The sequence below is a fragment of the Eremothecium sinecaudum genome, chromosome VII, assembly GCF_001548555.1.
Source record: "Eremothecium sinecaudum strain ATCC 58844 chromosome VII, complete sequence".
NCBI classification, from domain to species: domain Eukaryota; kingdom Fungi; phylum Ascomycota; class Saccharomycetes; order Saccharomycetales; family Saccharomycetaceae; genus Eremothecium; species Eremothecium sinecaudum.
In genome coordinates, this window is record NC_030898.1 from 1 (window position 1) to 26,364 (window position 26,364).

The 26,364-nt window shown below is 40.7% G+C and overlaps 10 protein-coding genes across 10 annotated transcripts, besides 2 other annotated features; 3 read left to right on the plus strand and 7 right to left on the minus strand.

Moving 5' to 3' along the window:
• Positions 1–314: a telomere (terminal 24 base repeat (GGTGTGGTGTATGGGTCTTTCAGC) differs from terminal repeat in Ashbya gossypii (GGTGTGGTGTATGGGTCTCTCAGC) by one base).
• Positions 315–5,497: a telomere (Subtelomeric repeat; similar sequence found at 12 out of 14 telomeres in Holleya sinecauda).
• A 2,375-nt stretch (positions 5,498–7,872) lies between these two features.
• On the minus strand, positions 7,873–8,430 carry AW171_hschr73998 (HGL345Cp; the record flags this gene model as incomplete). Its single annotated transcript, XM_018133846.1, has 1 exon — positions 7,873–8,430. One exon carries the CDS (start codon positions 8,428–8,430, stop codon positions 7,873–7,875), a length of 558 nt encoding a protein of 185 aa, XP_017988991.1.
• A 1,205-nt stretch (positions 8,431–9,635) lies between these two features.
• BAT1 (branched-chain-amino-acid transaminase BAT1) lies at positions 9,636–10,832 on the minus strand (the record flags this gene model as incomplete). The annotated part of the gene is made up of 1 exon (XM_018133845.1): positions 9,636–10,832. The coding sequence occupies one exon, from the start codon at positions 10,830–10,832 to the stop codon at positions 9,636–9,638; it is 1,197 nt and encodes a 398-aa protein (XP_017988992.1).
• A 274-nt stretch (positions 10,833–11,106) lies between these two features.
• FAU1 (5-formyltetrahydrofolate cyclo-ligase) lies at positions 11,107–11,772 on the plus strand (the record flags this gene model as incomplete). The annotated part of the gene is made up of 1 exon (XM_018133844.1): positions 11,107–11,772. One exon carries the CDS (start codon positions 11,107–11,109, stop codon positions 11,770–11,772), a length of 666 nt encoding a protein of 221 aa, XP_017988993.1.
• A 41-nt stretch (positions 11,773–11,813) lies between these two features.
• Positions 11,814–12,548, minus strand: FMP10 (Fmp10p; the record flags this gene model as incomplete). The annotated part of the gene is made up of 1 exon (XM_018133843.1): positions 11,814–12,548. The coding sequence occupies one exon, from the start codon at positions 12,546–12,548 to the stop codon at positions 11,814–11,816; it is 735 nt and encodes a 244-aa protein (XP_017988994.1).
• A 187-nt stretch (positions 12,549–12,735) lies between these two features.
• On the plus strand, positions 12,736–14,211 carry SET5 (S-adenosylmethionine-dependent methyltransferase; the record flags this gene model as incomplete). Its single annotated transcript, XM_018133842.1, has 1 exon — positions 12,736–14,211. The coding sequence occupies one exon, from the start codon at positions 12,736–12,738 to the stop codon at positions 14,209–14,211; it is 1,476 nt and encodes a 491-aa protein (XP_017988995.1).
• A 189-nt stretch (positions 14,212–14,400) lies between these two features.
• Positions 14,401–15,870, minus strand: SKN7 (kinase-regulated stress-responsive transcription factor SKN7; the record flags this gene model as incomplete). The annotated part of the gene is made up of 1 exon (XM_018133841.1): positions 14,401–15,870. The coding sequence occupies one exon, from the start codon at positions 15,868–15,870 to the stop codon at positions 14,401–14,403; it is 1,470 nt and encodes a 489-aa protein (XP_017988996.1).
• Positions 15,871–16,503: 633 nt separating this feature from the next.
• Positions 16,504–18,654, minus strand: SCH9 (serine/threonine protein kinase SCH9; the record flags this gene model as incomplete). The annotated part of the gene is made up of 1 exon (XM_018133840.1): positions 16,504–18,654. The coding sequence occupies one exon, from the start codon at positions 18,652–18,654 to the stop codon at positions 16,504–16,506; it is 2,151 nt and encodes a 716-aa protein (XP_017988997.1).
• Positions 18,655–19,642: 988 nt separating this feature from the next.
• Positions 19,643–22,012, minus strand: MNL1 (alpha-1,2-mannosidase MNL1; the record flags this gene model as incomplete). Its single annotated transcript, XM_018133839.1, has 1 exon — positions 19,643–22,012. The coding sequence occupies one exon, from the start codon at positions 22,010–22,012 to the stop codon at positions 19,643–19,645; it is 2,370 nt and encodes a 789-aa protein (XP_017988998.1).
• Positions 22,013–22,794: 782 nt separating this feature from the next.
• RPS4B (40S ribosomal protein eS4) lies at positions 22,795–23,801 on the plus strand (the record flags this gene model as incomplete). The annotated part of the gene is made up of 2 exons (XM_018133838.1): positions 22,795–22,808; positions 23,030–23,801. The coding sequence occupies 2 exons, from the start codon at positions 22,795–22,797 to the stop codon at positions 23,799–23,801; spliced, it is 786 nt and encodes a 261-aa protein (XP_017988999.1).
• Positions 23,802–24,048: 247 nt separating this feature from the next.
• SMN1 (Smn1p) lies at positions 24,049–25,809 on the minus strand (the record flags this gene model as incomplete). Its single annotated transcript, XM_018133837.1, has 1 exon — positions 24,049–25,809. One exon carries the CDS (start codon positions 25,807–25,809, stop codon positions 24,049–24,051), a length of 1,761 nt encoding a protein of 586 aa, XP_017989000.1.
• Positions 25,810–26,364: the final 555 nt, after the last annotated feature.

Sequence of the window (26,364 nt, forward strand, 5' to 3'; positions counted from 1 at the left end):
CCCATACACCACACCGCTGAAAGACCCATACACCACACCGCTGAAAGACCCATACACCACACCGCTGAAAGACCCATACACCACACCGCTGAAAGACCCATACACCACACCGCTGAAAGACCCATACACCACACCGCTGAAAGACCCATACACCACACCGCTGAAAGACCCATACACCACACCGCTGAAAGACCCATACACCACACCGCTGAAAGACCCATACACCACACCGCTGAAAGACCCATACACCACACCGCTGAAAGACCCATACACCACACCGCTGAAAGACCCATACACCACACCGCTGAAAGACCCTCACTCGTTAAACCATTCCTCAGCTACAAGACAACAAATACGATCAAACTTGCTGCTCTCGTGGGACAAGAATTGGTATTGCAGGCACTCTACAGGCACGCGAACCTCATCATATTGCTAGTGTCCACTCTACATGTCAGTGTCTCATGCTAGCTATGAACAGTCTCAGCTAGAAGACCATCAATACAGTCTACTTGGCACCTATCAATTGCCAGTCTACATGCAGGTCAATGGCTAGTGACAGTTACTCAGCTAAAGACCAAGGGAAGATTCAACACTCAGCTGCCATCAATACAGATCCAGTTTGCGAACCTCATCAAGTCAGTCTACATGCAGAAGACCCATCTCAGTTGCACCAACATTATTGGATAGTGCTGGCGGCTACTGCTTGGGTTACATACGGTGGACCATCAGTACAGCATAACGGCTACTAGTCTCATCAACATATATAGTATCTTAACTAGTATTCCCAATCGTCTACAATGCAACGGTTGTAAAGTCATACTATATTCCCTCATCAATATTACCCAGATTCACCCCCCTTAGCTACAAGACAACTACATGACAACAGATTTGAGAGGTCTAGCTGATAGGACATGTGCGACAGTATTGCAGGCACCGATACAGGCACGCGAACCTCAGTCGGTAGCTCCCAATTGAGTATCCAGCATAGCGCCAGTCGTACATGTCAGTGTCTCATGCTAGCTATGAACAGTCTCAGCTAGAAGACCATCAATACAGATCTACTTGGCACCTATCAACTGCCAGTCTACATGCAGGTCAATGGCTAGTGACAGTTAACTTAGCTAGAAGACCACCATCAATTCATATCCACTCTACATGTCAGTTCAATGGCAGCGATGGAATATTTGTACTGTCATCAATTGCCATGTCCGTCTACATCCAGTCTAATGGCTAGGAGAACAATTACTCTGCTAAAGACCAAGGTAAGATTCAACACTCGGCTACCATCAATACAGATCTACTTGGCACCTATCAATTGCCAGTCTACATGCAGGTCAATGGCTAGTGACAGTTACTCAGCTAAAGACCAAGGTATAACAATTACTCTGCTAAAGACCAAGGTAAGATTCAACACTCAGCTACCATCAATACAGTCTACTTGGCACCTATCAATTGCCAGTCTACATGCAGGTCAATGGCTAGTGACAGTTACTCAGCTAAAGACCAAGGTAAGATTCAACACTCAGCTACCATCAATACAGATCTAGCTGTGCACCTATCAATTGCAGTCTACATGTCTCAGCTAGAAGACCAACCTACAACCCAGCTATACACCAAGATTATTGGATACGTATCTAACATAGACTACTGCTTGGTACATACAATTACTGTCCCTGCTTAGCCAGTGTTATAATCTATATGCCAGTCCGTCTAATGGCTAGCTATAACAATTACTCAGCTAAAGACCAAGGGAAGATTCAACACTCAGCTGCCATCAATACAGATCCAGTTTGCGAACCTCATCAAGTCAGTCTACATGCAGAAGACCCATCTCAGTTGCACCAACATTATTGGATAGTGCTGGCGGCTACTGCTTGGGTTACATACGGTGGACCATAGTACAGCATAACGGCTATTAGTCTAAATTAACAAGTGCCTATTGAGTAGTATATTCTATTATTCCCAGGTCATCTACAATGCAAGATTATTAAAGTCATAGTATATAACCTCATCAATATTACCCAGATTCGCCCCCTCAGCTAGAAGACAACTACATGACAACAGATTTGAGAGGTCTAGCTGATAGGACATGTGCGACAGTATTGCAGGCACCGATACAGGCACGCGAACCTCATCAATGTCCCAATGGTCCAGTCTACCATCCAGTATCCCGTCTCAATCGCTCAGCGATGAACAGCTACTCAGCTAGGAGACCATCTCAGATTCAAACCCAACTACACACCAAGAGTACTGGATAGTATCCGAGACCTATCAGTTGTCGAATACTGCCACAACAAGATCTAAGAACTGTCACAGCTCTCAGTTCACAAAACGTCTACTGCTTGCTTGGTATAGTATACACCGATGCTACTAGCTCCTGGTGTTATCACTTGCACATCGTTAGCTAGCCATCTTCTAGCAATGATAAATATATTACGTATTAGTAAATCTCGGTTCTGGAGCTTGTGTACTTGTCCACTTCGACTCCGTGCTTAGGCCCGTTGAGCTCTTGTACCTTGTTAGTATACTGCAAGCATAGGTACACTTGCAACTTGGGTCTGAACATCATAACTTTTATCACTGCAACTCTTCGCTTTGCGTTTTTAAATTTCAGACTTAAGCCTCCTTCTAACTTAGGCCCCTTGCTTTTGTACTTGTAAGTATACTCAAAGCATAGGTACACTTGTAACTTGGGTCTGAACATCATAAGAGAACTACCTTTTATCATGCAACTCTTCTTCGCTTTGCGTTTTTAAATTTCAGACTTAAAAAATATCTTACAGCACTCAATCTGAGATCTCACATGCTTACGTAACTCAAAGTGACGTTCCTTAGCGCCGATTTTCTGAAGTGCTCCGACTATTTTATATTACTAGAACACAGGGAGCCGACAAGCCAACATATTACAGGAGATTAGAAGAGCTAGCAAAGGATAATACTGAGCGGTAACTTTGGAATTTCTCTCAACAGTATCACGTATGACAGCTGGTTTTAGTTGTTAATCCTGCAGCCCTTGCACGAGCAAAACACTTATAAAAGACAGAGAATATCTTCTTCTTGAGAGAAACCCTTCCTATGCTCCACAATAACTAACTACAATACGAAATATACAATGCTAGCATCTCAAAGTCCTGTTTTTTTCGACTGGTAATTTACAGTAAACAAACCAATTATGCCCAAGTTTAGGAAATACACAGCTACATAAACATGGCAGCGTTTTCCTTAGCTAACTATATATACATTTAAATATTTGAGAATAAATACATCTTTTAACTCTCAACCGGAGCCCACCATGCTTATGCACTGTCAAGAACTGCTCGCATGTTTATAACAGAATCGGTATTCTATAGCTCTGCTCTATCACTTTGTCACGTCAGCAATGGAGTGCCTTATAAAGAAAAATATATTCGGCTATTATCTTGTTCCCGACACCTATGGCCGCATACAACGTACGTAATTCGGGTGCTATATAAGCGACATATTAAGTCGCCAGTTTACACTCATCATAAGCAAGCAACGACAACATCGATGACTGTCAAAGACCTAGAACTCGGCTTACGCACAGACGCCATTATGAGACGCGATTGGCAAAATACGGATCATCACGGGCCGCTTGCAGTATATGGAAGCTTTGAGGCTGGCTGGAATGCTGTGACCATTATCGGATGTACGGGGCTAACCTTTGCACCTAACATAGCTAACGTTGGAATTTGTATAGGAGGAATGCTGTTCATGGGCTTAATGATGATAGCGAGGGAGATTCGCAGCGGTCGGGCCAGAGGGCAGAGCGAAGTTCGAAGGGCGCTGCTGTCCGCCGGACCAACGGTGGAGTGGGTTTCAAGCAGATACTTGATCGAACGCCAATCTCTGCCCGTCAGCGTTATCCCTGGAGTAATGAGAAGTCCATCGCCTCTCAATCTACGGTTTATTGACGCTGGATTTATTTCAGAAATGATAGTAGGAGCGGACGGCCCAACCGTTAAACGAAACAGCGCTGAGGTCGCTGAGAACAAATCCTTCGTAGTATTTAATACTGATTTGGGCGAACACGTAGCAATTGCACCATCTGCGATGCTTCCAGAAGAGCTCGTGCAACGCGTGGCAGAAGCAACCGATAACTTGGCTGGCTCGATTATTGAAGAACCGGTAATGAGGTTAAGCGGTGGGGGACTTAACTGTGGGCCTAATAACCCATGTTGTGCGGTGAATAAGCCGAGCTGGTGCGGGCAATCCTTTCCAAGTGGTATGAAAGTGGAGTGGATAGGGCTAACCTATGACTGGGGTAATAAAGACCTAGCAAACGCTATGCTTGATTGCAATGCAAACCATGAGTGCTGCTATGCGATTGGACAGTACATGGTGGAAAACAGGAAAGAGAAATACTGTGTTACGCCGAAAATTCGCTACGGCAATGAAATGCACGGTAAAGTGCCCTGGAACCAGTTGGCAGTTAATAACCCCTTCCGGTCACAAGCCTACTTTAATCGCTACGGGGGACTAGATGGGGAATGTTTGTCTCCTAACGGTGTCGCATAAGACCCAATTCCATCCACATTATGATTTTTTTCTAAATACTCAATATGAAATCCTACTCGGGGGCTGAAGGGCAAATAGTCTACTAAGCAACTTTGTGCTTGCTTTTCGTTACGTCACCGGAATTGGCACTGCTACCTCCAATTCGGACAGGCACGCCAGTATCGTCTATGTGATGAAAGGTTAGTTATTTAGCATATGTATTTAATAAGTCAATTCATGTTCATAGCACATGTCCATGAGAGCAGCAAGCGAGATCTGTATTTGTTGTCTTCTCGGTTGTAAATCTTCTTGTGTAGACCTTCCGCCTACTCGTCCGTATTCGCTTTTAAGTTTTTTACATTTCAGACTTCAAATTATTTTTCAATCAATCTTCAGAAGATCTCGCGTGCTTACATAATAGAAATTGACGTTGGCGAAATAAACGCCTATAAACTTGCGTAAAATACACACCAAGTTAAAGGGGTATGATGTAGACTATGCGTTATATTCAAGTAGCACATTCCCATGCGTATATTCCTATTAGTATTGGTCTACTGAAGAGGTACCGATATACATGAAGGCTGCCGATCTACGTGAAAAGCTATTGATCTACGTGAACAGGTACCAGCGATCCTATACGAAGTGTTTCTAGAACCAGATATTCATCTAGCAAAATGTTACTGGAGATAGAAGAGCTATGAAAAGATACTGGAGTTGCAACTGGGCACTCGATTTGTAATGTCTCTCAACGGTGTCAGGTAGATGAGACCATATTCTATTGCTTAATGAGGACTATGTTGAACAGCAGAACTGAAAGCCTTCCTTTAGCCTATACTGACTTTTGGTAGCTAAGTTTTTGTTTATTTGTGGCTAGTTCTCTGGAGGCTAAGCAGCAACTCGTGAAGCCCCTATTCTAACCTTCAGCGTAGTTAATAATTTACACCGAGCTCTTCGGCTATATTTGAATAAAGCACGAATTTGGATTAGTGAATATCATGCCCAAATTGAAATTATTGTATTGTAGTTGAGCTGGCGCCAATCCACAGCTATAGATAGTATGTTATATTTACAAAGGAATTCAATTGTCAATATGTTGTATTAATAAAAGCCCTTAGTTTAAGTGTTCAACTCCTATAATATATAATATAATGTACCTCATATATTCTTACTAATCCCTTTATTAGCATATACAACAATACTGAGTATTGATGACATCAAAGTAGACATGCAATGGATTACGTATTACAGCCGATGTTTTACAGGCCGCCTTCACGTAAATGCAAAGACATCCCTATTAAATAAACTTCAGCCTCATAGCAACTCCATAAACGATGGCGTAGTGATGGAATAGTGATGGCAAACTGATGGCGTCCTTTCCTATACGAATACGTCATATTCTGTAAACTTTTTCACTCGACCAAAACATTTAAAAAGAGAGAGAATATATTCTTCTTGACAGACAACCTTCCTATGCTCCATAAAGTAACCGATTACTCAATAAGAAATACAAAATGGCAAAACCAGCTCAACCAAGAAGAACTTTAGCAATTAAACCTCCTTATCATGAACCTCAGCAATATAGACCTCCTAGTTGGGATCTACCAGGAAACAGATAAAAACTATACATAACAAGTATGCCCAAGGTTGAGGAAATCTGCAATCCATATTACTGTGGAAGTGGTTTCTTTAGCTAACTTTATATATACATATCTAAATATTTGAGAAATAAATATATCTTTATCTCCCAATATTAGAGACTCAGACAGGCTCATGTACGGGAAGCAGCAATATTCCTGTAATATGCGTCAATTGCTGTAATATTGTGATCTCTAGCAGATCAGTTAACAAAGCAAATAAAGCAACAGTTCAAGATTTTCATAAAGTTAAAAGTTTCCTACATTTTTGTAACAAGATCTATTTATAATCGATTATATGTACACTGAGCTTACAATTTGTCATAGCTAAGGAAGTAATAGATTCTATTAGGTCGGTGCTTCGCTCAATTTACTTCTTGAATACATTGAGAACTCCAATTATTAAACTATTTAGCACTCCATATATCTTGTATAGGATCGATGTCAGTGAATGTAGTAGATAACAATTACACAACAACATTAAAGATCTAAGCATTTTAGGCACCTTAATTTATTTTGATAATTCGCCATAATAAATATTCTAAAAGGATCCTCTATATTTAAGACTGTAGAAATATTTAAAGACTGCTTTGATGGTTAAGTCAGATAGCCAGCTCATTTAATTGAAGAAAACAAGAACATAATGTGGAAGTATGTACCTTGCTGAAATTTATATATATATATATATATATATGTAAAACAAAAGTATATAAACGTAAATATTATTTAAAAGATTTCTAATTATTATCTCACTATAGTATAATTACTGTAGAATTATCTATAAATATTTAAATTATAAGCAATTATTTATTCACTGTTTTTATTTATTTTAAAAAATAAATAATTCGGCGGATATAATCTATCAGGGCACAGGTACTGATTGATATTCGTTATATTTAAATTGAAAACGTAAAATATCAAGGTAGTTGTGATCCCTACTATAAGGGTTTATATATATATAACATTCAAATTATGCGTATTCATGTAGATGACTACCGGTTGGCCTATTCTATTCATTACTCTAGGAATTACACTAGGAATTACAAAGTTTAACAGAAAGGGTAACTTTTATGACATATCCTTCAGATAATTAGTCCCATGCAACGAACAGTTTCAGGAAGAATTTTAAAAAAAAACAGGCACCTTTTTTTTTCTCATTGCGTATGCATTATCCCCAATTATACCCCGTAAATGTTTTTTTGCAAAAAAGAAGCCATGAAAGGAATCTAATTTTTCCGATGACATTCCGCATGTCCATGCGTTTTTTAAACATACACTACCATGCCTGTTCGATAATTAGAGAAAAATGGTCAAGATACATTATAACAGTATCATTTAAATCGTTGTATGATAGATATATGGTTTCTTAAAGATATATTAGCTTTTTAAGAAACAGTTATATAATTGCCCTTTATTAAGCTCGGCTGGAACCTAAAATATTTTTCCGTATTTACTGTAGACCGCACTGAATTATTGAACAATAATAACGTAGTTGTGTTTTATTTTTTCTAATTTCGACTCCAAGTGTTAACAGTACGTATTATTACTTGTGGCAATGCTTCCGTGTTAAAACTTTTCGAACACTTGCGCCTCTTAATTTCTCTTTCACCTTCTAAGCCGCCAGAGCGCACATTTTAATTAAATAAGGACATGATACATGCATTTTTAACGTATGTAAAGTCATATAAAAACACTATGAAGATCTCTAATGGTAGTTAATTAATCAGATTGCTCCAACCTCAACCCAGAATCTAGTGTCATCGCTTAGATACTTAGGATCTGACTCTAATTGAGACTTAATCCAGGCAACAGCATCTTTATAGTCTTGGATGTCATCCGTTTTGGGGTCATGAACACCGTTCTCACCGTTTCTATGGCCAGCAAACCAAACATCGTAGCCATATTTCTCTTCGCACTGGTGTCTGCAGCTAATATCCTTCTTGAGATCAGTGTTTAGAATGTCACCTTCCTTGTAGTCTTCAGCAGTAAATTTCAAGAAATCAGTGCAACATGTACGTAACATGTAAAAGTTTTGCTTGAAAATACCATAGTTAGCAGCATCTCCCGACTTGTTGTCATGGTAGGGATACTTAGTGGTCATGTCATTGGTCTCAAGCATCGCAATTGCCATGTCCAAAGTATTACCTCCTTCACCCAAGACGACTTGCTTTCTTTGGCCCAAACCGGGTTGAATATTAGAGCCGGTTTTCAAAAGCTTAGCATCACCCAAATTAGCAAAACCAACAGCCAATAACATACCATAGAGGAAACCGTTCTTCATTTTTTTTTGTATCTTAATTATATCGTAATTGTATCTTTACTATCGATGGTCATTTTCTAATTTTTCATTCCATCATATCTAAATATTCGTCCATGTTTTATACTTTTTCTGTAACAGCTAAAGTTAATCATATTGAGTAACAGGTCACTGATGTTAGCCTAACCCCAAGGCTTAATGAGTATTAACTTTTCCTATTAAAGGAACCAATTGGTTCTGGGCCAGGTGAAACTGGATATCTTTATTAACTAGGCACTGTGTAGTGAAGTTACGATTCCAGCCTCGATTTCTCTTTCATTCTTGTTCGCCTATTGCTCTTCGAACCGCCTTTCAACAGTAAGTCAACTAAACAATTTGATAACTTGTAGACCATGATAGCGTCATCGCCAAAAACTATAGGTACTACCAACAGCTTCAATGTAAATCACATTCTTAATACTCCGATTAGAAATTCCGGAATTGAGTGTCATCTAAAAACTGATCATGGAAGTACAAACTTTCCAAATCATGATACTAAGATTTTTCGAAGTCACAGCATTTGGATTTTAGAAGCTGATATCAAGTTCATCCCCACACAGTTTTACAGGAACTCCATTCGAATAGATGGTATTAACAACAAAGGCACCTTCACGATCGAATTCCGAAGAAGACAAAAATATTACACTACTTATTAATAGCTAGCGCGTACGTATTTTTCTTATCGTACGTAAGTGACTTGTCATATTTGAAACCAAGGGGTGGGATACTCTTGTTCCCTATATTCCCTTCCCCACATCCATTCGTGGCTCGAAGGGCCTACCAGGGTACCTGAGCGAAACCTTAAAAAATCGCCATTTACGTAATACTGTAAATAACGGTCTTACTGCAGTCCAGCACAAAAAGGAAACTAATTCCGCCAAATGATCTTCTCCGACACCCATAATTCCATGTTTCAGCATCTAACTGTTCACTAATTCTGGTTAACGCGTCATGTTCATTGTAGGTCTGATCATACCCAAAATTCTTCCATGCGATAACGAGCAGTATGCCATCAAGCACGTTACCAGTAGTACCAAGATCTGTAATGGAGCTTTTGTAATCAAGCTTTATGGTCCGAGGCCCCAGCAGGCAGGCACATCAAAGATTAAATCAGTGCAGTCAATGTTATGTGGGCTAGCTAGTTTATAAATAGAATCCGCGTTACTCACTACTGAAAATGACCCTACTGATCAATCCACCAAGATTCGAGACCAATTACGGTATTCTTCCTTCCCATATTGGATTTCTGTAATCCAATCCGTAACTTGAATTGCTAGCGGTCCCGCTTCATTGCCTGGGAGCAATGGAACCTCAATATTTTTTCCCTTCCAACCAATACTTTTGATGGGGGACACAATTGCTGCGGTACCACATCCAAACGCCTCAAGTAATTCTCCCTTTGACGCCCTTTCCGCCACCTCATGAATTGTACAATACCGCTCCTGAATTGACCATTCTTCTTGATCTAACCGTTCGCGAGTTAATGTCAAGATGGAGTCACGTGTCACACCTTCCAAAATTGTACCATCTAGCGGAGCTGTCACTAGTTCTTTCTTACCAGTCTTAGAGTCCTTGAAGGCAAAGAACACATTCATAGTGCCTACCTCAGTGATGTTATTTTCAGGGCCAAATAGCCACAGATTTTGCTGGTATCCTTTAGCTGCCGCTTGCTTCTGAGGTAAAATACATGGAGCATAATTGGCACCCAGTTTCTTGTCGCCAACACCACCTGGCCATGCCCTTGTCGCATAGTCGGTAGCTTCAAGGCTGACCGCTTTGAAACCAGTGCTAAAATAAGGCCCCACTGGTGACGCAATTACAAACAGCAATGCCCTATTTGGAGCGCTGACGCCGAGCCCATACGTGGTACCAATCATTGTAGGGCGGAGATACAGGGAGTATCCTTTTCTGGTGGGTACAAGGTCCTTATCTAGCTCAATTAATTTCCCCATCAACTTAATAAGCTCTTCCCCATCGAAAGTAGGCATACATATCCTTGCAGCGGATTTGTTCATACGTTCCATATTCTTATCGGCCCGGAACAACGAGATTTTCCCCGATGGCGTTCTATAAGCTTTCAAACCCTCAAACAATTCAAACCCATAATGGAATACACAAGCTGATGGGTCCAGAACAAGCGGACCGTACGGTTTAAGTTCCGGTTCTCCCCACCCATTTTCACTGGTCCATTCTACAGTCAACATGTGATCAGTAAATTTACGACCAAAAGTAAGTTCAGTCTCATTTTCTAGGGCAGTCCTTTTTGCAGCCTTGGTAATCTTTAATCTTAATGCATCCAATCCACTGCTAACCATTCTTACCTGGTTAGTGTTCAATTTGCAAGTGCTAAATGCTTTCACGTAGGTTGTAGAACGTAGCAACATCATAGTTATAGGGATGAAGATATGTGGGGTATATAAATATTTATAAATTGATGCAGATAAGGACCGGGAACGATTGGATGTGTGATAGTAGATTATATCAATCACATCTTTGTCTTTGTCGAATACTCTGCAGATGAGTCTTACAAAAAAAAAGTAAAGAATGCTTCGAAAGGCCAAGTACGAGGTTATTAGAAACGGTTAGTCATCTGAAATAAAGCTGTTAGATCAATAGCACTGCCATCTGCCGGTATCCAATATAGCACTATATATTTTATCAATGAGTAAAAGTGTCCTAAGAGCGCAGCTGCGTCCTGTACTAGATGCAATTCCTCACCAAGAGCTACAGCAACAAGCAAGGTCACTGCTTAGGGCATTAGCTCCCATTATTGACAAATACGACAATATTGGGTGCTATATGAATATGGAGAAGGGGGAATTACCAACCGATGAAATAATAGAGGGCATATTCAAAGAGGGGAAGAGTGTATATTTACCGCGATGTACCAATACAGCGCATTCTGGGCAGATTAAACTACGTGATGTAGGGTCCAAGCCGCAGCGGCACCTGACCTTTCATAGAATGGACTCTTTTGAACAGATAAGGAAGTTAAAGCCCTCCGGAAGGTACGGGCTGCGCGAGCCAGAGGCAGAGGAAACGGCGCCTTTACCCCCGGCTGAATTGGACGTAATATTGGTTCCCGGGGTTGGTTTTGATATGCATGGAGGACGACTGGGTCACGGAGCCGGATACTATGATGATTATATGTTCCGATGCGACAAGTATAACAATCGTAGACCGCTGTTGATAGGAATGGCATTAGTCGAACAAAGGGTTCTGAGCGTCCCCATGGAATCTCACGACGTATCGATGGACGGCATAGCCTGGGGAGATGGCAGCTTGGTATGGACTGGTAGCCGTAACTCAATTTACATCGATAAATAGGTATATGTAATAATTTTAGTGCAGACTGGACATATATACGGCTATTTTATGGAAAAGGTAGCCTTACCCGTGACCAGGACACGCTTCCCGGACTGATTTAATATGGTAGCCTCCAAATTAGCAGTATCGCCCAGCTGGTTAAAGTCCGTGGTCTTAATTATCACAAACTGGTTGGCAATAGTGGGGAATTTGTAAGATATTTCGAGGTCATTTGCGGGTTGCACTGCGGAACCAGTAATAACCTTTGCAGCCTCACGTATTTGGTCCTCTAATACAGTTGCTAGGATTCCGCCGTGTACAACTAAAGGATAACCTGTTAACTTCATGCCAAGATGGTAGATTCCGACGACTGACTTGGTGGTGGGATTGAAGAAGAATAATGGGTCAATGGTAATAGCCCCCGGAGACTTCAAAGTTTTATTCACAAGTACATCGTTTTCGTTGCGGTCGGGAAACACTTGCATATAACCAGTACCTATTAGTTCTTTAGTAATTGGTAGATCAGCAGCCCTATTTAGCAACGAACCTTCATACCTCGTGATCCTTTCTTCACTAACTGGCAGCTTATCGTACAGTAGCCATGCAGCCAAATCACTATATGTAAAAAACCTGGACGCTAGATACCCCAGACCAAACGTTGCACCAAATATACCCAGGTTTACATATCTTCTTGGGAATTGTTTCTTCGCAGTTGCGAATTCCTGTCCTGTATTATATGTGATCTTCCTAGTAAAGGTCAAGCTGGCCTTCCGAATTGCGCTGAGGTTGTATCTCATGTTGCAGTGGGATATAATCGTAATATTTGCTACAAATTGATAGTAAAGGGACTATATTAGCGCTTTTTATCCGTATAATTGATGTGACGATTTTTCTTTAAAGTCAGATTACTAACCGGTAACAGCGAAATGAAATTTAGATATCTAATTAATCCATGTTTAAATTCAGAACTCAGGAAGAACCAAAATGCAACTCAATAGCAGCCCGTCGACTCTTAAAGTAGAAACTATATCACTAAATGATTGTAAAGATGAAGATAAATCAGCAGCACAAAGTGTTCAGCCCTCAGCAATCGAAATATGCGATGAAGTAGTACTTCTATGGAGGCAAGAACCTGACTTGGAACACCTCAAGTTTGATAAACTATGTGACAAATTAAAGGAAAGAAATCCATCATGGGTTCTATCAAATGATACTCTAGTAACAGTATTACTGGAACATAACTTGTACTCTGCCGATGAGTCTACTCTTTTCACGTATCACGACGAAGTACGTTCTAGCGCAACGCCCGGAATGCGGTTGCATGAACTACATAATGTGAGTGAGACTACGAATTGCAAAGGGAAAGCTCTTATTGCAAGTGATACGATACCTAAAGGTGAATTGATATTTGAGGATGTCCCTTTGGTGATGATACCACCCTTGGATAAGTTGACCCTAATACAGTTATCAAAAGCGTGCGGTATATGCGGCACTCTTCTGAGTCACAACTGCCACTATTTCATTATGAACAATCTGGATTGCGATATCTGTGGTATTTTATGGTGCTCTAAGAGGTGCAAAGCCCTTGATACTGCCCACCCTTATTTGAAACACCCTACACTGAAGAGTAAGGTCTGTAACGCTCAGAAGTGGCAGAAATTTGAGGAATTCTGCAAGGAAAATACTTGGTATAGTGCTTATGGCGTTGGTTACATTTATGCTAATTACGTGATATCAAACCGCAATGGCTTATTTTACGAACAGTTTTTGTCATTAGCGGAGGTCAGCCAGCGCACTAGATTGAAGGCTGCGGATTCTACAAATGTTGGAGGTACATTTGACTCGTGGACGGATTGCACGTGCACTACAATTGCAAGTGATCTATGGGATGAGGGATTCCGACTATTTTGTGAAGCTTTCCCTGAAGCTGCAGAGGATGACAATATAAATATAGACACGTTTTTACGTTTTATTGGCAGGTTCAACATTAATCAATTAAATTGCCAGATTTATCCTTTATTTAGTCACATAAATCATAGCTGTGAACCGAACGTAAGAGTTGAGTTTGAGAAGTACTCGATTAAGGTTTATTCTCGGAAGCATATAAAATCTGGTGATGAGCTACAGATAAGTTATGTTAATCCGTTACATGATGTAAGTCTACGGAGAAGAGAACTGCGTGTGAACTGGGGGTTCTTATGCAAATGTACTCGTTGTCAGAAAGAACTATCGAAATTTTACAACAAAACTAATATAATGACGTCTGATGTAAACGTAGGATTGACAACTCAAAACGGTAAGAGAAGGAAGTCTTCTATGAAAGCCTCTAAACCCACGTTACAAGAAATACTAGAGAGTGGACATGAATTTGACCTTGAAATACCAGCTCACCTAGGCTTTTCCAATAGAAGAACATCAGTTCGTTTCGACGACAGAGTGATGTCGGCTCTGAACGAATGACCGTTTTATCTTGTTAATTCATATACCAATTTCTATCGAAGTTATTCAACAGATATTAACTACTATTGATGTACAGACGTTACCAACGTGCTTAACCCTCAATATCTGTACACCAAGACGCATATATAATAACATGGCTCGTGTACATAGTGCAGCATATTTAAAGTACAAATGAATGAAAGCGAACATCTATCTATCTGAAACTCTGGTTTTTTTTAATAAAGGTCCATCTTCAATCAGCGTTTGTGTGTCAAGACGATTACTTTGCTCTTTCTTGGGAACTAGTATTTGGTTCATATTTTGCGGCGAAAGAGCCTGTTCACAAGTTGCAGATGACTGTTCAGTTAAAGGCACTCTATTTTTCAAATATCTCACAAGCATGGAGTGTAGGTCTTCCGTCGTAAATGGTTTCGCTAGTATATCAGTCATACCATGCTGCAGATATGTAACCAAATCTTGATCTTCTATGTTTCCAGTCATAGCAATTATAGGCGTTTGGTTATCGAAACTCCTAATGATCGACGTAGCAGTGGCCCCATCAAGATTAGGCATTACTATATCCATCAGCACCAAATCAAATCTGAATTTTTCTATTGTTTCAATAGCCGAGAGTCCATCGGTAACCACCACTACTGAGCAACCGTACTTCCTCAGAAATTTAGAGCATAGCTCTATACACACAGAGTTGTCTTCAACCAGTAGAACATTGAACCCAGGTTTAAAAATCGTCGGCGTTAGCGGGACTTCTTTTGCTGTAGAGTTTTGCGGCATAGGATGAGAAGGTGCTGGCATAGGATCTATTGGACGTTCATGAGAAAACCCTTGACTACTAATTGGCGATGGCACTTTAGAGAGTTGCGGCGAGTACATATCTATCCCAGGAAACCCATGCGGTATCTTAATTCCTTGCTGCGCAAGCGTAGTAGATAGAACGCTGAAGTTTTTTAAAAACTGCTCGTTAAGAGATTTCATAGCTACAAAGGTGTCCAGGATCGCCGTATACTTATCCTTCACAGCACGAACCTCGCCTTTTAACTGTGTATTATCATTTTGTAACTGATGGTTATTGATCTCTAGGCTGTTGACTCGATCTCTCAGCTTATTGAAGCTTGTGAAGTCCACGGCATTTGCCAGCAGCATATTCGAACTACTACCCAGATCACTAGCCCCAGCTAACGTACCACCCATTGTATTAGGCCTCCCGGATACAGACAATACGTCATCATTTATGGACACCTTTTTCTGTGTAACAGTTTTCCGTTTAATTTTATCCAGTGCAGCCTCATCATTCCTCCGAAATTGTGGATGACGAAATTCCCAGCTATACTCCCCATATTCAGACTGCCTGCGCTCCTCTGGTGTCCGCTTGACCTTATGGAAATCGTACTTATTCAGCTGCCTAACAAAGCTTGAGAAATTCGAATGCTTGAAATGTTTTGGTAAAATATTCGTCGTAAATTCGTTAGTGTCGACGACGACAAAACTGTCACCCTCTTTAGTCCAAGATATGATATTAATATACTCCCTGGACTCTAAGATCGCGAATAGTTTACGTACAAAGTCATTGTACGCAGTTCGAGTTCCGTTTCCACTTTCCATCGACGGCTTATGAGCTACCCCGCCCACGTCACCATGTTTAGCCGTTTGGGGATCTAGCATACTGAGTCCTGTAGCCTGAAAACTCTTTAATAGCCCTTTTTAATATCCTAATTGAGCCTCTAATTTGATGTAGAGTGAGATCGTTAGCTTTACTTATCCGGTCCCGATGATAATTACCGGAGACTTTTTAAGTACGGATATAAAAAAGTGTGATAAAAATATCCCTCTACTATCCTTTTTGTTTACCTTCTCTTTACTGTAAAAACATGCACATCCAAGTGCGTCCTTTGGTGAAACTTGTAGACCTTCGATGATTGCCATAGATAACTTTAAAACGTAAGGGGATAAGCGTAAGATTCTGTGAAATCACCATGTACGCATATTATTTAAGTTAATGGTCTCCTGATTTACAACGGTCGGAGGGATCTTATCGAGTAGACATGGTGTTTGAGATTGTTTGAGATGGTGGTAGAAGCACCAACGTAGACTTGAAGTCTTCAGCACGGGTGTGTTTGTATTTTCTGCATACGTGAATATATGTATATATCTATTATTATTTCCCATGCACTATACTACATTGAATTTGTAGACAAGGTGGTATATCAAAGTAACGAACGTCCCAGAATAAAAATTACTAAAATACATTCTGACATTTAATGATAATTAAAAGTAGAAAATGGTGTGATATGCCAATCATATTTCGAATCGCCCGTTCACAAAATCATCATCCATGTGGTGCTCGTTATTGCCCTTATCCATGACATCCATGGAATCGTCGTCGCCATCTTCGATAACGTCTTCATCCGGAGGCATAGTAGTGTCCCCAGGTATGAAAGAACCTCTTTCCATGTAGTAGGAATTCTGCACGAATTTCTGGTTGTTGTATGCTGCAGTGTGTTCCTCTATGGCGGACTCATCGACGAAAGTGAACCCAGCGAATTTGGCCTGCATAGCTGGGGAAAGTGGGGTGGCAGCGATAGGTTGCTTCTTCATGAATGACGTAGATGACTGAGTGAATTCTGGGTCGAAGTTTGAAGTGTCGGTTTCGGAGGTAAGATGTGGCTTAAAAGGGGGCGGAATCTTCTTTTTACGTAGTGCCTCGAAGTCGATATCGTGAAAGAAAGGATGCGCTCGAAGTTCCTTTGCGTCATCAATAGCACCAAGTCTATGGTTGGGGTTTCTATTCAGTAGGCCCTTGACAAAGGAACGCCCTTCTGATGATAAGACATCGCGGGGAAATTTTACTTTACCAAAAGCGATTTTTTGATACATTTTCTGATTGTCTTCAGCGAAGAAGGGAGACCAACCGCAGCACATTTCAAACATCAATACACCTAGTGACCAGAAGTCAACCATTTTCGTGTAGCCGGTTTCGTCCAAAAGCAATTCGGGAGCCAAATATTCAGTTGTTCCGCAAAAAGTATTCGTACGATCTTTAAGGTCAGCCTTAGAGAGACCAAAGTCGCAAAGTGCTATGTTTCCGTTAGCATCAAGTAGAATATTTTCAGGTTTCAAATCTCTGTAAACAATATCGTTATCGTGTAGATAACCTAACGCTAAAACCAATTCAGCGATGTAAAACTTTGCGCGATCTTCGGTAAACCTTCCTTCCTTTTGAAGGTGCCAAAATAGCTCACCCCCGCTCATAAAGTCTGTAACGAGGTAGAGATCAGTTGGTGTTTGGAAGGAAAACTTTAAACTAACAATGAAGGGACAAGACTTAGAAGCCGTGCGCACCAATATATTTCTTTCTCCAATGGTATGCGCTATTTCATTCTTTTTAACAATGACCTTCTTGGACAAAACCTTCATAGCATAAATCCTTTTCGTGTCTTTTTTTCTAACCTGGTAAACCTGTCCAAAGGTTCCTTTACCCAATAACCTTAAAACCTCAAAATCTTGAGGACCGTAGTGTCTTTTTTTAGTATCAGAGTATTCCCATTTAATCAATATTTCACCAGAAACAGTTTCACCAACAGTACGAGTCTGTAGTTTCGACCATTCGTTGTGTGTTGCATGCGAGGAATACGTGTTAGGACGCAACCTCACCTGACCTAAAAACATATCGTTGTGTGCCGCATCGTACACAGATATATCAAGTTCTGAGTGACCACCGAGAACATCAAAAGTGGTCTCATGGTGCCATATAGGGTTAGACGATGCTGTATTTACCTGGTGGCATGAAGACAGCTTGTCCAACTGATAAGATGATTGTGTAGTATATAAAGACCGGACTCCTTTTTCACTAATCGGTGGCATCATATTGGCCCAACCGGAGTTGTTCAGCGCGGGCTTCTTCTCCATCGATTCAGGTCCACTGGAGATAAATTCTGAACTCTCGTATGTACAAACGACATAAGGCTGCGTCTGCTCTGTGTAAGTTATTATATCACGGGCCTGTACAATAGTCACTTTTAGTTTTCCTCGAGGAATATTAGTTTCAGGAGCATCTGTATCAGTAAGCCCAGAAGGCATCTCCATAGTAGGAGAACGGTCGGATGAACATGTACTGTTCATCTCTGACTGTCGTGACGGATTGGCCAGGGATTCTGTGGTGTCCCCAAATCCTGGTTGTTGTTGTTCGGTAAGGTGCGGCTCGTGAACACGACCTTTCTCCGAATACGAGCCCTTCCGGTTTATTGCTTTCATGTGAGTGCGAAGATCCTCTTGGCTCTCTGCATTCAGCCCCGTCGTACCCATAGCATAGGAATTTTCACTTAGCGCCGTTGTAGGGGTCGCAGTGTGTGTGGTAAGAGTAGGGAAGAACCCACTCGTGGTGGGTCGCGGCCTCGCCGGCTGCTCATGGGGTTGTGCTTCATTCTTAGGAGAAAAGAAATTCATCATCTTATAACGGACTTGATTAGAACTATGAAATCAAACATAAAATGCACGCCAAGGAACGATTACTAGTAGAATGGGTCGCTTGCTCTGGTTACAATATAATGACAAAAGAAAAAAAAACAAAAAAGACGTTACAACACTTTGCAAACCACGATCGATAATCGGAACCTTCTTTAGTGCTAACAAAAAGTTGTTGCTTGAATAAACAAGTACGTGTACCAAAATCTTAAAGCCAGCCCTGGTTGTCTGTTTTGTAAATACAGCTCCCTAATCTGTGCAGAGATTTTCTTTAAAAGTATGTTCAAAAATTAACTTTACTATCCATCAAAAAATTTATCATAAAAGAAATTATTCTTTTTCGAGTCTATTAAAGGAAGGACGGTATAGAATTCCGTCAAACAAGAAAAACAAAAAATATACCGGTCGATCGCCGAGTTAGTCCGATGGCAAAATAAACGAGATTCTTTTTTATACCCCTTAAATACAACCATTAATTAATGGAGGCCATTGTTCCATCTGGCATGATTATATAACCAATAATGAGAGTACTTGCTTGCCATGCGGTTTATTCATTGCGATATATATATATATATATATATATAATATTTCGGTAATTGTGAGACATATCCATTAACTGTTAAATAGCGCTCTGTATCTCTGTGCTTCGTAATGTGGCTCCGGTGGTACAAACGATTCTGAGAGGGACTAACTTCCGGCAGAGTATTTCTGTATTACATAGTTGTGCCTGCTTCTTAAGTTGGTATTTCGCTATGTTTTAATGAAACTCGGCGGCTGCAGATCACAGTTTTATTGTTCAATAACTACAAATATCATTACGTAATTGCAAGATGCGTTGTTATCGCTGGGTGCCGATAAAATGGTTAGCATAGGCGGCTAATGATCCGTTTTGTTTGGACACTTTGGCGTTAGGTTTGCCAAATAAGGAGATCTCTCTTGTAGGAAAATATGTGCGGAGGTTGTACTTTGTATTTTATCCTACGTAGACGTTTGCAACTATGTTGCAATTGATTAGAAGTTGGCGCTTTTTGTTATAGCTAAGAATATCATTCATATCAGCGGCATGGGGGCCAAAGAGGTCATCGTAGTCAGTCACAAATATTGAGTCCTTGGGGAATTGTTTACCGTCTATTGCTACCATTATTAGTAGTTCCTGTGGCGGCTGGACGAATCCACATGCCCCTGGGTTTAGGTCTTCAGGACATAGCGATTTAAATATTTTGGGAGATATGTAATCGCCGTAAGTGTCTATAAGGCCGGGCATTATTCGCTCTACTCGAAGCTTGCATCCGTGTAGGGTGGGGAAATAATAGACGTTGCCCTGCTTAGTTGGTTTAACCGGCAGTGGATGGGTGTGCTTGCTGTCGAGCATGAACTCGAAGGAAGCAGTTAGTGGAGCTGGTTGTGACACTGATGTTCTACGGTCGTACCAGCGGTAATAGAAGTCAGGGAATGTTTCAATATGCTGTGCATTTTGACGCCATTTTGGTTTTATTAGAGTTGCCGCGTAGTTATGGTCAATCCTGAATAGTTGAGGAAAGTCATTAAGTAGACGGGAGTGGTAGAAAGTTAGTTTTTTGTCCTTTGGTAGAACGGGGCATGTGCCGTGCATAATTGTGTGGCGCGGGTGGTGGACGGCCGCGAGGGTTTTTGATAGTTCGTCATCTAGTTCTTCATCTGTATTCTCAACGCCCAGGGTTAATTTAAGAAGACCCAACACCTTGTCCTGAAATGAGGGCGGGCCCTTTCGCCGCGTTGCGCTGAGTTTTTTAAGGTGTTCTAGATGCGTAAAATATATGTCATGATCCATGAACTTGTTCCGGTTGTACTGTTCTTTCATTTTTGGGGTGAGCCACATCGGGTGGGCTTCGGTGCTGAAAATCTGGTTCCGCTGGCTGGACTTATGCAGTTCGTTACTCTCGTCAAAGAGAAGATATAGGTACTTAAGGGTCTCTCCGAGCACGAAGGATTCCATTCTATCCTGGTGCTCGCCTGTGATTACGTTTTGGAGGCCTGCAAATCCGCATTCAAATTTAAACCTAGTCTTTAAATCTTGTAAAATGTGCCAGCCGATATTTAGGTAGAAGACATCCTTTGTAGCACGGTATAGGAAATATGTAGACTCCACAAACTCCGGGCGCAGCGCGTACCACCCTAGTTGAACTGTGTTGGAGACATTGACTGGGGTCCGTCCCCTGTCACGCGGAGGACTGAATAGCCATCGTTCTGGGATACCTCCATATGTGTTCCATAGTTTGAGAAACATTAGATGCTTCATTTCGGCATCCGCAACGTCACCATCGAGCACTTGGGAACCAGGGAAGAAGGCGCTCAATGAATCAATCCATGGAGTGATCATTTCTCCGGATTGCGTATTGACATTATAGAAGAACCAATCAGCTTTGGCATGAATGGACAACGCGTAGTATGATTCAGCCCATATTTGATATAGCTCACTATCGTCAAAAAGAATCGAGCCCTTTAACGCATATTCAAAGAAAGAGTCTATTGAAGCCCCAGTACCTGTCATGGGGTGATATATTTCCATTGTGTCTGGATTAAAAGACATAGATAGCAGGTTCAATTCGCTTCGTAAGTCCCAAGTTTTCTTAAATGCATATGCTGTTACTTCACGATATTTATCATCATGTGTTAGGTAAGATAGCATTGTAAATTCTAGCATTGGTGAAGCTGCTGCTGCTGCATTGTTTTCACTCACCAGCATATAATCGATCTTTTGGAATTGAGATCGCAGATTAATTCTCGGTACAGGTATTCCAGTCCGGGTTAAATATGACGGTAGAAGCCTATCTGCTAGAACCTTTGCTTTCGTTAACAGGTGATTATTATAGGAGGGTCCCAAGTACACCTTTTTCGTAGGATCAGTAGCATATAGGTGAGCCGATATGAGACCACCAAGGATTCTTATAGTAGTTTCAAACACTTGGATGGTAACGTCTAGGGAAAAGTCCGCAGGAATAGTCTTATCTACTAGTTCCACTGCTTCTGCAAACCTATCAACATCGCCCAATATCGCAATTGTGGATAGCGAATCTACTAGAGTGGTGGTAAAATTCCCTAACACATCGTTTGTTATCAGATCGTGCTCGTGTGTAAAATTCCTGGTCTTCGGTACGCATGAAATAGGTTTAACCTCATCATATGGATAGCCATGAGTTAAATAACTATCAAATGCAAAATAAAACAGGTCCCTAACTTCGTTCTTATAGTCCTCCAATTCATATCTATTGAAAGAAAAGGGTGTAAACCTCTCAGATGCCAGGCAAAGTCTTACTATCTGCAATAAATGGAACAAATATACCACATTTTCAACAAGAACCATTATCAAGGAATTTATACCTGGCTTGCAAGCAGTGGCGGTAAACTGTTCGCCGCGAAGTAACAGCAGCACGTCTTTTTTGGTATCGCACTAGCAACGAAAATTCCAAGTTGATTTACCAGTTTACAAGATCTTGCGACAAGCGACTACTAAAGACTTTTCTCCCGAAAAGCCTGATAATCTTTTCTTCTAAGTTATATTTTATTGCTGTAGTGTAATGAGTCTTCCAAAACTAATCACAAGACTCGGAGCTTGCTACTGCACGTGGTTATCATAAAAATATGTCAGTTTCTTGAAGTTCAGTAAGTAACCACGCATTAGCCAATAACTACTTCTTGGGTAAGTAGCATCAACTCGTATCTTTCAAACCGACGCATCTGCATACCATTGGATGGCTAAATTAAAGCATGACTTTCATTAAAACAATTACGTATCATGTGCTACGTTTGACTACTTACGCTCTGCACCCATACATTATTTATGTTTGGAACAAATTGTTTTAAATTTTTATTTGCAAAAAAAATTCCTCCTGGCGTTAGGAGGAGGTCAGTGCAGCTAGCCTCGTTTCCAGTAACGCCCGCCTAGCTGGTACAGTGATGCTTCCTGCTAGCGGGTTCCCGTTAGGCAGGAACCTCACGGACCTCGCGTATCCTGAGATTCCTCCTAGCCCACTCCCATCTGGAAACTCTAGATTCAACCTTTCAAAAGTTTGATACTATAATATAGCGTTTATTAGCCTTTTAGGTACACTGAAGATATCACTGAAAATCATCCAATAAGCAAAGATGGCTAGAGGACCGTATGTTAACCGCTAATAAATGAACATTAATGCTACTTGATATTCAAATCTCCCTGTTGGAAGTTCTGCTCCATATGTTTCCGTTATAATAATGAGTTATCGCCAAGATGAGATGGATACTCTTAAGCTTTCTCTTGATAGAAGTTGGCCTTGTAGAACCATGGGAATATTTCTAAGTTGCATATTGAAATACGTTGAACTATTTACTAACTCTGTTACAGAAAGAAGCACCTAAAGAGATTGGCAGCTCCACACCATTGGTTGTTGGACAAATTGTCTGGTTGTTACGCTCCAAGACCATCTGCTGGTCCACACAAATTACGTGAATCCTTGCCATTGATCGTTTTCTTGAGAAATAGATTAAAGTATGCTTTGAACGGTCGTGAAGTTAAGGCTATCTTAATGCAACGTCACGTCAAGGTTGATGGTAAGGTCAGAACTGACTCCACCTATCCATCTGGTTTCATGGACGTCATTACCTTGGAAGCCACTAACGAAAACTTCAGATTGGTCTACGATGTTAAGGGTAGATTTGCTGTCCACCGTATCACTGATGAAGAAGCCTCCTACAAATTGTGTAAGGTCAAGAAGGTCCAACTAGGTAAGAAGGGTGTTCCATACGTCGTCACCCATGACGGTAGAACCATCAGATACCCAGACCCAAACATCAAGGTTAACGACACTGTTAAGATTGAATTGTCTACTGGTAAGATCACTGATTTCATCAAGTTTGACACCGGTAAGTTGGTTTACGTTACTGGTGGTCGTAACTTGGGTCGTATTGGTGTTATCACCCACAGAGAAAGACATGAAGGTGGTTTCGACTTGGTTCACATCAAGGACTCTTTGGAAAACACCTTCGTTACCAGATTGAACAATGTCTTCGTTATCGGTGAGCAAAACAGACCATGGATCTCTTTGCCAAAGGGTAAGGGTATTAAGTTGTCCATTGCCGAGGAGCGTGACCGTAGAAGAGCTCAATATGGTTTGTAAACTCTTTGATCATCTAGTTTACAAGCTAATTCATAAATAAAGTTCTACAATAACCTACCAATATGTACATTTGTTTAGAACCCGCTCTTCTGGCGATGGTAATTCAATATTTGTCGATTCATTAACTGAAGGCAAACATACATGGAATTCATAGGTATACCGTCAAATATATATATATATATATATATATATAAATCATATGTAAAAAACGGTTATATCGACTTCATAAGTCAGGTAAGTGTAATGTTTATGTATACTTTGGTGTGATGCTTCCTATATAAGTCCGCAATAATTGTTTGGTTGATAACCCGCCATAGGTTTTAATATTATTGTCGCCATACTTTTGGCTTGTAATATTTAGTCTCTGATTTGCAGTATTCATAGCGGATAAAACAGAATTACGCAAGAAACTGTAGAACACCAAGTGTATAGTTTGATTCTTGTCCTTAGAGTCGGCATTCCATTGGACAGAATCTATAATATTTGGGACAGGGTATGAACCGTAGCTGCTGTGGGGTGTATCATCTCCGTCGCATCCCAAGTCATCAGCAGTAGTGTACCCAAGTGTAAGCGTATCGTTTTCGACGAATGGACATGTCTTCCTTTCCCTTTCAGCAACAAGGCTTGATCTAATCGCAATATTGTTCGTTCCTTGATTCATTATATCCCTTGCAGCTTCAGCTAGGGCTAGCGGAACCTCCGTATACAGCCACGTATTTTCGAAGGGCGAGACAACGTATTCGATTTCACTGGTGAAGTTTCCACTGTACAAGTCATACCTAATTGCACCGCTATTAATTAAAATCATTCTAGTTATTGATGGGTCTTTCTTCTCTAATGTTGGGAGGACCTTTTGGGATAAGAAGTTATAAATGTTGTTGGAAGAAGTGAATGGGACAGCATCCATGTAGTAGGTTTCTGGCACACGTCCATACACTTCAGTTAAGTTTAAAATGTCACGAATTTTGTCTATTGTCTTTGAAAGGACCAAACCTTTATTGGTACCAAACTCTACCCTGTTATCAAGGTTTGCGTGATGTAGGAAAGACTTAATGTTGAAGTCAATATACCTTCTGCTAAATGTTGGTGTTTCAGCGGTGACATTGTCAATAGAAATAAATCCAACGGTTTCCGCGAATCTGCCGCTTTGAAGACCAGTGGCTTTGTTATCAAGTACTACGAAGTCTCTAATGTGAGTATGACCACCTAGATATTGAATCACTGTGTCTGGATAGACTTCTCTCAAGTATGTGTGCAAATCTTGCAATTCAAGGCTCTCAGGGCCCGAAACTGGTATGTGGCCGAAAACAACAATAACGTCAACGGTTTCTTGCGGGTATTTTTGCAGCACGTCGGTGAACCAAGGCTTAACAACCTCGTCCATAATTGGTGTCACTTTAGCGCGACGATTTGCTTTCTGAAATTTGAACATAAATGAGAACGCTAAAATCCTAAGTTTCTGATTGGGGGTTTCAAAATACCGGTATTTCTTTCCGAATGGAACCAGACTACCATCTTCTTTTAGAAATTCTACATTACTGGATACGTATTTTTCTAGGAATTTAATATTGAGTGCAGTCTCGTAATATTCCATAAGAGTTACGCTCTCGTCGTATAATTCATGGTTACCCAAAGTTAACAAGTCAAAATCAACTTCATTAAAAACTTTGCTTGTGTACAACCCCAAAGGTTTATACGCGTCACTTAATCCATTACCATTGCGCTTGTCCCCTGTATCAACAATAAGAAGGTCCGAGTCACCGATACGATTTTGCTGAAAACGTTCTATGAAAGACGCATAGTCGCCCCAATTAGCATCGTAGTCAGGTTGGTTCAAATGGGATCCCATCCATCCATGGGTGTCAGTTGTATGGAGGAAATTTAACTGCCCAATTTTCACTTCTCTAATGATTATGTCAGTTACACCGTTATTCGGTAATGTATAAGGGCACTCTTGCTTCAATGGAAGAGCTTCGATAGCTCTAAGAAGGAATGGAAGAACTAACATCCTGGAAGTTTTATTTCTGCCTTATATGTTGGTATTTGATTAATATGCTATGCTATCTCAAGGACTTCAAGTCTCCTAATACACAAAAATCTCCGACAGAACTGCTTAACTTATTTAGTTAGCTTCTGAAATGATAGGGGAATTGCATAAAAGAAACAATTAGTGGAATAACGCAGCTCAAACTACGACAGTTACATGTATACAAACCCACATCATGAACTTACTACATTTGAAGTTTAAAAATTCCTCGGATGCATGGCTGGTTTCCGATCTCAGCTCTTGTACATTTGTATGCACTTCATGTCATTGTGACGTCTGACGTGTCTGGCGTATATGGGATTAAAGACCTGGGGGGTTCTTTGTCTAAATAATTAAGGGTCATTGGGCTAAATGCTAGAATTATAGCTATAACAAACGGCCCTCCGAGTCTATCACTTGAATAGTAAATATTAACTTACTTTATGCAGCTAATGACCGAATTACGATGGCCATAATCGTGTCGGATAAATATTAGACGGATAGAACCTGGCGGTAAAAAAAAACCTTTCACGGAGA